General features: G+C 38.0%; 1 protein-coding gene across 1 annotated transcript in view; it reads right to left on the bottom strand.

Annotated features, from left to right (window-relative positions):
• Positions 1-4,055: 4,055 nt before the first annotated feature.
• Positions 4,056-10,744, bottom strand: part of LOC136872753 (facilitated trehalose transporter Tret1) — a 32,475-nt gene continuing 25,786 nt past the window's right edge. Inside the window, exon 2 of the mRNA XM_067146583.2 lies at positions 4,056-5,360. Coding sequence (XP_067002684.1) covers positions 4,284-5,360 — 1,077 coding nt within the window. The 3' untranslated portion in view covers positions 4,056-4,283. The remainder of the gene's footprint in view (positions 5,361-10,744) is intronic.

The raw sequence follows: 10,744 nt of genomic DNA, 5'->3' as shown, positions 1-10,744 counted from the left end.
GATTGCTACTTGTACCTGTAATATTGTCATGAAAAAATTGTTAAGTTTGAAGATCTGAAAATATAACATTCAGTTTAACCTTTAAATTCATTTTGATACTGTAGTTGGACCCATTCACCCCGGCACAGTCTTTAACCTCTTTATGCTCCACGGGTAACCCCGTAACAACAATAATAATAATAACACAGTAATCATAATTAAATAATAAACTTTAGACAATTCATAATAGCTTTGGGAGTTCACCTAACCTATCACATAACCTAGCAATACTTCCCAACACCAGGCTGCTGAGATTATAATTCTATAGTATCTAACACACACTATTGCACGAACGAGCACCTCTAAAAATGTTGCAATAACACCAACGCGCTACCAAACCACCACGAAAACAAGACTTGTACCTCCATACCAATGCACTAAACGGCTGACGTCATTATTATGGAACTGTATTGTGTAGCAGGCCGGAACTTCGAGTTGGCCGTGTACTTACTCGTATAAGAGTACAGTTTCCAACATGCTTCCAAGCAGACGAGAACGTCTTGCTATGGCTGGTGTCTTGCTGTTTTTTAAAACAAGACAACAAAATGAAGTGAAAAACGTCAGAAGCGTTTGGGTTAAAGAATCCTTACAGAAATGATCCGTTTTTGGAATACAGGAAAATTTACTAGTTGATTAAACGAGGGAGAAGATGGTTGTAGAAACTTCCTAAGGATGTATTTGAGTACATTTGATATGTTGCACCATTTGGTAAGTGGTCGAAATGACTTTTACAATACTGGTACCGATTTGCTGAATAATGGCATATTACTAATAATTCATTTTTCTAGGTTGCTCCTGATATCTCCAAAGAAAATACTCAGTTAAGAAGTTGTATATGTTCTCAGCTGCAACTGGCAGTTACTCTGAGATTTTAGGTACTGGAGATAGCTACAAATCATTAGAATTCTTGCGCGTATATCAGCCTCAACTATTTTCTTGTTCATTCCAAGAGTATGTGAACTTTTATTTGTATTGTTGAAGGAAGAACATATGAAGGTAAGTTTGGAAGGTAAATTATAAGGTCTAGTTAATGAAAGGGATGTAAAATGAGAAACCGGGTAAAAATAATATTGTAAAAGAGTATTTAGTATAACCAATATTCGGCATTTTTACTGTCACAGTAATTAATCTGTTGGAATATTTGCTGCATACAAAACGTCCTCTGTTTCATTAAGCTTAGTTGAGTCAGTACTGCTCACAGGAGAAAATATAAACTGTGATGTAGAAGATGTGGACGAAGACAAAACAGACAAGGGTCTCTCTTGAAAATGATTTACTTCGGAGGTAAATGTTGATATATAAGTTGAGGGCAATTCGTTATTTGAAAATCGTAACTTCCTGCTTGTTTTTAATTGCTGAATTTCTAGTTGTAATTTTAATGCTTCTCTAATAGGTAAAGATTTTAACTGAGCAGCTACACTCTCTCCAAACCTAACAAATTCTGTGGATTCAGCAGAACAAATATTCGAGGAGGTCTTTAGAACCTCATCAAAATGTGTCTGCTCTGTGCTGACCTTCTTCTTTTTAGTGATTCGAGGATTCTCATCTGTTTTGTGTGTCTCGAATTCCTCCGTCATCTGAAACAAGAAGTGTACGAATTGTGTACATACCATCAATGCCATATGTGACTGATTGACATTTACAACGAAAATATGATGAATGAATAACATAAAATGATCTTTTTAATATCCACACTGAATGTATCTGGCTGGTGGTAATCTGATAGTGACAATCAGACGAGCATAATGTTATGTTTTATTTTTGTAGTTCTTAAATTTACGTCATAACCCTCCTCACTATCTATGTATGTGAGTGGATCACATAACGCAACATCCGGGCAGATATGACACATTATTGCGAGGAAGGTTACCTCGTACAATATTTCAACGTATCAATTTATTGTCTGACAGTTTCTGTCTTAACTGTGAAACTTGTGAACTCTTCTCACTCATTTTTCACACGAAAGATGTGCATATCCTACAACATATTCACCCAATACTCCTACATAATAAACGTTATGTGTGCCCGGAATAGCTGAAATATGTTGAGATAGTATTTTCAGATATCGCTTTACGTTTTCTATTTCAGCCTGTTGTTCCTCCTGAACTGTAATTGGTTGGATTTATTGCTCACAACGTTATATACTGTGTATATTTTATATGTACTATATAGGCTATACTTCTTTTCAGATGCCCGAACCACCTGCAGAATGGGAAATAATAGCTTCCGAGTTCGAGTACAGGTGGAAATGTCCTCAAGCAATAGGAGCTATTGATGGAAAACATGTTTTGATTGAAGCTCCGACTAATCAGGGATCTTACTACTTTAACTACAAAGGGTGGCACAGCATCGTGTTACTTGCTTTAGCGGATGCTAAGTGCAATTTCCTTTATGTTGGTTGCAACGAACGTGTTTCAGACGGCGGTGTTTTTAAGAACAGCACCCTATATGCACATTATCTGATGGAACTTAAAAAGTCCCGAAGGAAAAGTGTTTCCCAGGTAGAAATACAAGTGTTCCCTATGTGATTCTTGGCGATGAAGCTTTTGCTTTATCTACAAGTGTACTTAAACCATACCCACGAAGTAAACATAGAATTGCTAAAGAAAAATTGTTCAACTTTCGTTTAAGTCGTGCACGCCGCGTTGTGGAAAATGCAATTAATATTTTGGTGACCAGGTTTAGAATTTTCAGATAGCCAATTGATCTGAAAGTTGAAAATATAGTGCATGTAGTTTTAGCTGCTTGTGTACTACACAACTTTTTGCGAAAAACACCTGGCCATTACATGTCTGATACAGGAACTGAACAATTGCCTGAAACCATATGCAATATTGAAAATCAGGGTAGTAATAATGCAAGTCGGCAGGCAATATCTATTCGTGCAGAGTTTGCGGATTATTTCTACAACGAGGGACTAGATGACTTTCAATGGCAGTACACATAGGACAGAAATAATGGAAAACCATATTGTTCAACGTACTATCAAGGACTTACTTGTCTTTTTCCGACAACTTCTCCAACGGGGAACCTTTTCCTAGGTCAGATGACATCGTCAAGAAATCTCAGCTTCTCAAACCACCAAAGTGAAGGGGTATACACCCCATCAGTTGGACTACCTGAAATAAATCCAAAGTAACAGGAATAAAATAACGAATGCCTTTTCGTATTGTGATAATTTAAAATATTTTAGGTGCAATAATATCTTTGGATGTTTTATCTTGTTCGTATATATAAAAGGAAGAGGTTATAAATGTCTAAGTTTAACACTCCCTATCAGTTTATCAATACAACAGTTTCGGCATGACAATGTAACTCTATTTAAATATAACTCAAGCAGGCAAATGCCCATATGTTAGCAATTAATTTGAAACTTACCTGTAGATTTGGACAAATCAACTTTCTTCTTCTCTTGAATATACCTTGATCTCAAATTGTTGATTTTCTTGTTAACTAGATCCGTAGTCATGTTTAACATTTCCGCTATACCTTCATAGGCGTGATTTCTCGCATTGATGACACGATATTGAGAACACTTAACGTTCCACAGGCACTCCGCACTGTAGTATAAATCAATGAACATCTCCAAATTTTCACCAGACATCCTGAAGTATTTAGTATCCGCCATTTTTAAAACAGTCGAACTCGGATGAAAGTCGGAAGCCTCTCTACTTTGATTACTATTCGTATACGAGCTACGAGTTCGTACGAGTCATCGTTTACATTTACGATTTCTTATCCGACTCAGTCCGAGTAGCCTACTCGTATAAGAATTACTCGTAAATGTAAAGCCGGCTTTACAACATGTGTAGCAATGTTTATGGCACTAGATGCCATAAAAACAAAGTTACTTGCTTAAGGACTGAGATATAATTTTCAATGCGTTTGCGTCTGGGTACCCTTAAGTGTATAAGGGGAAGAAAAACTATTTTCAGTATTAAAATGTATTTTTACAGGCACAGACATTGAAAAACAGTACAAATATGAAATATATTTAAAACAGGGTTAGTATAGTCTTCCCTTTTCACAAAAAGAAACAGTATAAAAGGCTTTAATAAACGTGAGTGCTACAATCTTCTCCTTTTCAGTAAAAGAAAACGTAGTACTGTTTACCTTCTTGTGGAAGAAATATGGTTTAGAAATGTCGTGAGATACATCGTGTTACCTGACATAAAGGTCAATTACATCACATGAATATAGGTTTATGTGGACCATTGTAAAATCTGAGATACATTGACTACCTCTTAACTTTCAATTAGTCGTAGCTGAGACCGTCGTGGATCCTCACCACAATATAGCATTTCTTCTTCCATGTCATTAGCCATTGAATGTATGGTTTTGTGTCTTGTTTCAACGAATAAAAAAAATATGCAGGAAGCTCCTAGGGAAACTACGGCAGAAAATATCCAGCACGCCATATAAACTCCCAGGTGTTTGGCGATTTGTAAGAATACCCTTGGAATTGACAGGAGAAAAATACTGACCATTAAGACTAGTCCACTTGCTGCAAGAGATCTGATGTGAGGCCCAAATGTTTCAGCCATGAGAATCCAGGGAATAGGACCAAGTCCTATTGAATATCCCATGATGAAAAAACTTGTAACAAAGACGAAAACCCACGAATGAACATGATGTATCCCCTCTGAATCGAAGTAATAGCAGAGACCCAGACATATTTGTCCAGCTATAACTATAAAGCAGGATGTTAATAACAAAGGTTTCCTGTCATAACTGTCAATCACAAGGAAACAGAAAATACTCCCGAACAATTGTATCGCTGAATACAAGTTCTCTGCTGGTGCAGGCCGCATATCTCCTGTAACGCGAATGAAAATATTCATTGAAGTGAACAGGATTGGTACATACGAGCTGCTCACCTGGACCATGAAAATAATAGCTTGAGTAAATAGAGCATTCCTATTTTCCTTAATACGAAACATGTGCCTACAAGGATCATGTCCTCTATGAAAATGCACCGTCACATTATCAAACTCAATTAAATCGTCCGTTGCCACGTATTTGCCTTCCTCTTTCATTCCTAAATCGAGCAACACCCTTCTAGCTTCGGCAAATTTCTCTTTTGCAACCAGAAAGTAGGGTGACTCAGGAGTCCACGAACAGTTAATGATAAATAGAAATGCGATAGGAATAGGCAACGAAAGTAGGCATGCTGCTGTTTTCTTAAAGTATTGGTGCATGAAACTGCCGTAGAGAATTCCTGCACTAAACATAAGGAAGAAAAGAGAACAGTTACTGCCTCTAACACGGCTGTCGGACACTTCACTCAGGTATAATGGAAGCACAACGAACGTGGCACCGACCTGCACAGAAGAAATAATATAATATAATATAATATAATATAATATAATATAATATAATATAATATAATATAATATAATATAATATAATATAATATAATATAATCCATCCATCCATCCATCCATCCATCCATCCATCCATCCATCCATGTATTATCTAAAGGCTAAGCCCTGTCGCTGCAGCCACATCCCATGGTCTTCAGCAGTCCTTTTCTTCGTGACATGGGAAGCAAAACCCAGCTGAGTGATTATGTTCCTAAGGTATGAGAGACGCGGTCTTCCTCTCGACTTCTTCCCTAGGACATTTCCTTCGAAGACATTCTGGAGAAAGGTGTCATGTCGTAGGACGTGTCCAAGAAATTTAGCTTTCCTTTACTCTATTGAATAAATTAAGGTCCGTTTCCCATTAACTTCATTCAAGATTTGGATATTAGTCTTTCTTTCTGTCCAACTCGTCCCTGTCAGTCTTCTCCAGAACCACATTTCAGCAGCTTCTAGTGTTGATTGTGCTTGTTTTTCCAAAGTCCAGGTCTCACAACCGTAACTTAGCACAATCCAAAGAAAGATTTTAACAAATTTCTTCCTGGTTTCAATTCATATGTGCTTATCTATCGAACCCGACAGGGGCATGATCCAAGGACCTTTGGTTGATATTGATCTCCGCAATTACGCACGCAATGCTATTTAAGGGAAAGAATGCTGAAACCGAGTAATATTCATATCATTAATAGAGGTAACACCGAAACTAATTAATATTCATATCATTGAGATAGATAAACTGTGTCTTTTAAAAATTATTCTACGAGATTTCTTTGTCTGCAACTTATTGCGCAGTATTGTCCTTTGTGTGGTGGGGGCTCGCAGGTGAAGCCAAGCCAACTTAGACCCGGGAGGGGTTATGAATGGGGATTCCCTGTGACATCACTCGAGAGAAGACATCCCTCCTCAAGACTCACTGAATGAGGGGAAACCAACTTTCTCGAAACGAAATATAGGAGCCATCTTGGACTCGGACTAGCCAACTTAATTACGATCTAGAAAATTAATGAAACTCGAATTATGGGGTCGTCTCCCGATTTGAAAGGGATAAATGTCACTGGGACATTTATTTAGAGTGTTTAATATCCTCTTCCTTGATAACTTTTAGAAGAAGAAAGAACACTGTGTGGTTTCTGCGTGGAAAAGAACTGGGCCATCTGTTTATTCTCACGACACCTCCTCGAGAAAGGGAGTTCACCACGCATGGTGGGGGAAGCAGGAGAGATTTAATTAATTTGAGGAGATTCACCGAAGGATAATTGAGTGGTTATGTCTCAATCGCACCAACTAAATACTGGTCGCCGATTAACCGTACTATTTTACCTCGAGTACGCCGGGAATAGGCGCTACGCAAATTAGTGGAAGGGGGATCGCTCCCTTGTAAAAACTACTGCAGTAAGGGACAAGCGTCATTCGGGGTTAGCGGCTCATCGACGGCGAAGCTATGCTCGGTTAAGCCCTCGTTTGTTCTTTGTTCAAGTGCAGTTAACTCCCATTTTAAGTGAAATAATACAATTTGCATAAACAGTGTATAGTTTTGATCTCTGTGACGCCAGTGTTAACTTTTTAGAAAACCGTGATGTGTAAAGTAATATTATTAGTATTACTATAGTACAATAATCTTACGTAGTCGATTACGAGATCGTGACCGGACGTTCACATTGAACGCTATCAACCGGAGTGTGAATTAAACAGTGACGTTGTGTGTGTACAGGATTAATTGCCAGCGGCTCCACCAGCATCGAACAATGGATCTTCAACTTCAAAATGGAATGGAGATGAAAGTAATCACCGTGGTGCCCATGGAGGAGGAGTAAGCTCAGGATGGACCTCCCGAGCTGACGAAGGTGTCATCATGTGATAGAGATGAGTACAAAGTCCTATTATCTGGCATGCATGGCGGGATGGGAATGTTTATTGTAAACTGACGCTATAAGAGATTAAAGATGCAGTCCTGGTGAAATAGAGCGCCAAAATGGGCGCGTAGTTATTAATTCTTAGTTTAGGAAACCGACGACAGGTCTGAGTAATTGATTGTAAATAATTTAGGGAATATGATACTTTAGCTTTTCATGGGACAGAGACTTATTCAATTATTTCTTTCTTGGAAGATTCTGTTTGTTTATTTGCGTCAGAGGACCAGGATTAATTGGTTTAGGGGAGTGCAGTGAGAGTAGTTATTAGAGTAATCATTAATTTGATAAGTGTATGGCAAGTAAAACGGTAAGTACTACAGTGTGTAAGGCACGTAACTACGAGGCTCAGCGGCCGAACTGACAGCCACAAAAACTCCACCCTTTGAAATACTTAGATAGGAAGTGATACAATTAAATTGATTATGTGATTAAATTTATCAGGAAGTGATCATAATGCGTGTGTCAAATATCAGTCCGTGTGGATATTAAGTAATTAATGAATGTATTGCCGTGTGACGATAAAGTGGCCATGTGCTGACCATCGATTAATCAGCAGTCAGTAATCAGATGTTAATTGCCGAGCGAGCACTTAATTGTGTTGTAATTGCTGAATAGATTCCACACGATGACCATGTATAAGTAATGTAGCGGGTAAGCCATGTAGGACGGCAGGAATAATAATAATAATAATAATAATAATAACAAATCGGGCAAAGATTACCATTGTAATACCGGGTTCGCGTTGTGATAATGACGTGATACTGTTGGGTAAATATGTGTTGAATTCAAGGTAATTTGCGCGTGTCTGTGAGAGCGCAGTTTATTGTAGAAGTACTTCTGAGAGAAGTGTTACCGTTTCCTTTTGAAAGGAAATGTTACGCCTGTTAATGGTGGGTTGTTGACCGCGTGTGGAATGGGGGGCATTTCATCTGGCCTGCCGCCAGTCGTGTTTTTTTTCTATGCCCCAGCTGGGGGGAAGCAGGGGCTTTTTGAAGTAAGAGAAAGAGGCCTGTTTGAACGGCAAAATAATGTGATTTACCTAACACGGCAGAGCAGTGTAATAATTAACAAGCGACCCGGCCGATAATGATAATGTTTGCCAATGAATCGTTGCTAAGTGCTCGAGTATAATATAGATAGGGATTACAGGACCCTGCCTTCATCGCAAGAGGTTGTCAGTTCGATGCTCAACGTAGGCATTGGAGGCCTACAGCGTCAAAAGAAAGATCAAAGTGCCTTTTATGTATTTTGTTGCATATCATGTATCATTTATGTGTTCTTTATGTCATGTGTGGTTGTACATAAGGCCAGTGGTGGTTCTGTCCATCAGCTTGGCGATGTCTATAATAGCGAGGGTCGGTTCGAACCCAGGTGTTGTATCATATGTGTGTATTTTTTTCTTTTACGTCATTTCATTGGGTTATCTAGGTCTTCATTAGAATAGGGATTGCTCAGACGTGTTGTCGGGTGCATGTTAGTTTTATGTGTTAGTGATAATATAGTCTCAGTGTTATGATGAAATTTCCATTCGCCATATGCCACGATACATCGCTTCGCGATAAACGTACTCGTTTCTATCAAGTATAACGGACAGATGCCCACCGAACAAACCACAACAAACATTTATAAACTTTAATGAAATTCATTAGTGTTATTTAGTGCGTCATTTCCCATCATCATTAAGGTTGAATAAACCGGTTTGTGAGTTTAATATTTTAATTCGAATGTGTTCTCATTTTTAGTTATATATGCCCCGCTTCTCCTCCCTTGTACGCCTTTAAGTTTACTTTAGTTCAGCGCCTATTTATTTCATACTTCTTACCCATGTGCGACCCTGTAGATTCCATGCCGGTGCCATTTAGGTAGGGGGCGGGTGCACTATATACATAAAATAAGAGTTTTGTCTGTCTGTACATTGCTCAGAATTTGAAAAGAATGGTATTTCTGTATCTTTCATGTACACAGTAACAAGAAAATGCATTTTTTACTTTTCCCTTAATTTCTGTCTGTCTGTCTATCTGTCTGTATGTACTGTATGTATGTACACGCATCACGAGAAAACGGCTGAAGAGAATTTAATGAAAATCGGAATGTAAAGTCGGGTGATGAACCACTACAATCTGGCTATAAATTATTTTAATCACGCTGAGAGAAATGGTAGTTTAGGGGAAGGCCTGACATTTTATTCTCAAATATTTATGTTATCAGTGGCCGTGTCTTAATGAAAATCGCTAGACAAAGATGGGAAATAATTCGCTACAATATAGGCTATACATGCTGAGTAAAATGGTAGTTTAGGGGAAGGCCTAAAATTTATTTGTCAAATATTTATTTTATTAGTGGTCGTATCTTCACGAAAATTGATATGCAATGTCGGGGAATAAATCGCTATAATCTAGGCTATCAATAATGTTATTCGCACTGAGTGAAATAGTAGTTTAGGGGAAGGCCTGAAATGTAATCTATATAAGTTATATAAAATAAGAGTTTTGTCTGTACATTGCTCAGAATTTAAAAAGAATGGTATTTCTGTATCGGTCATGTACACAGTAACAAGAAAATGCATTTTTTACTTTTCCGTAATTTCTGTCTGTCTATCTGTCTGTACGTACTGCATGTATGTACACGCATCGCGAGAAAACGGCTGAAGAGAATTTAATGAAAATCGGAATGTAAAGTCGGGTGATGAACCGCTACAATCTAGGCTATAAATTATTTTAATCACACTGAGTGAAATGGTAGTTTAGGGGAAGGCCTGACATTTTATTCTCAAATATTTAGTATATGTTATTAGTGGCCGTATCTTAATGAAAATCGCTAGACAAAGATGGGAAATAATTCGCTACAATATAGGCTATACACGCTGAGAAAAATGGTAGCTTCGGGGAAGGCCTAAAATTTAATTGCCAAATATTTATTTTATTAGTGGTTGTATCCGAATATTGGTATGCAATGTCGGGGAATAGATCGCTACAATCTAGGCTATCAATAATGTTATTCCCACTGAGTGAAATGGTAGTTTAGGGGAAGGCCTGAAATGTAATCTATATATAAAATAAGTGTTTTGCCTGTGCATTGCTGAGAATTTGAAATGAATGATATTTCTGTATCTGTCATGTCCACAGTAACAAGGAAATGCATTTTTTACTTTTCCGTAATGTCTGTCTGTCTGTCTGTCTGTCTGTCTGTCTGTCTGTCTGTCTGTCTGTCTGTCTGTCTGTCTGTCTGTCTGTCTGTCTGTCTGTCTGTCTGTCTGTCTGTCTGTCTGTCTGTCTGTCTGTCTGTCTGTACACGCATCAATAGAAAACGGCTGAAGAGAATTTAATGAAAATCGGTATGTAATGTCGGGTGATGAACCACTGCAATCTAGGCTAGAAATTATTTTATTCACGTTGAGTGAAATGGTAGTTTAGGGGAAGGCCTGAAATGTAA

The sequence above is a fragment of the Anabrus simplex genome, chromosome 4, assembly GCF_040414725.1.
Source record: "Anabrus simplex isolate iqAnaSimp1 chromosome 4, ASM4041472v1, whole genome shotgun sequence".
NCBI lineage: Eukaryota > Metazoa > Arthropoda > Insecta > Orthoptera > Tettigoniidae > Anabrus > Anabrus simplex.
This window is presented reverse-complemented; position numbering and strand designations above follow the sequence as displayed.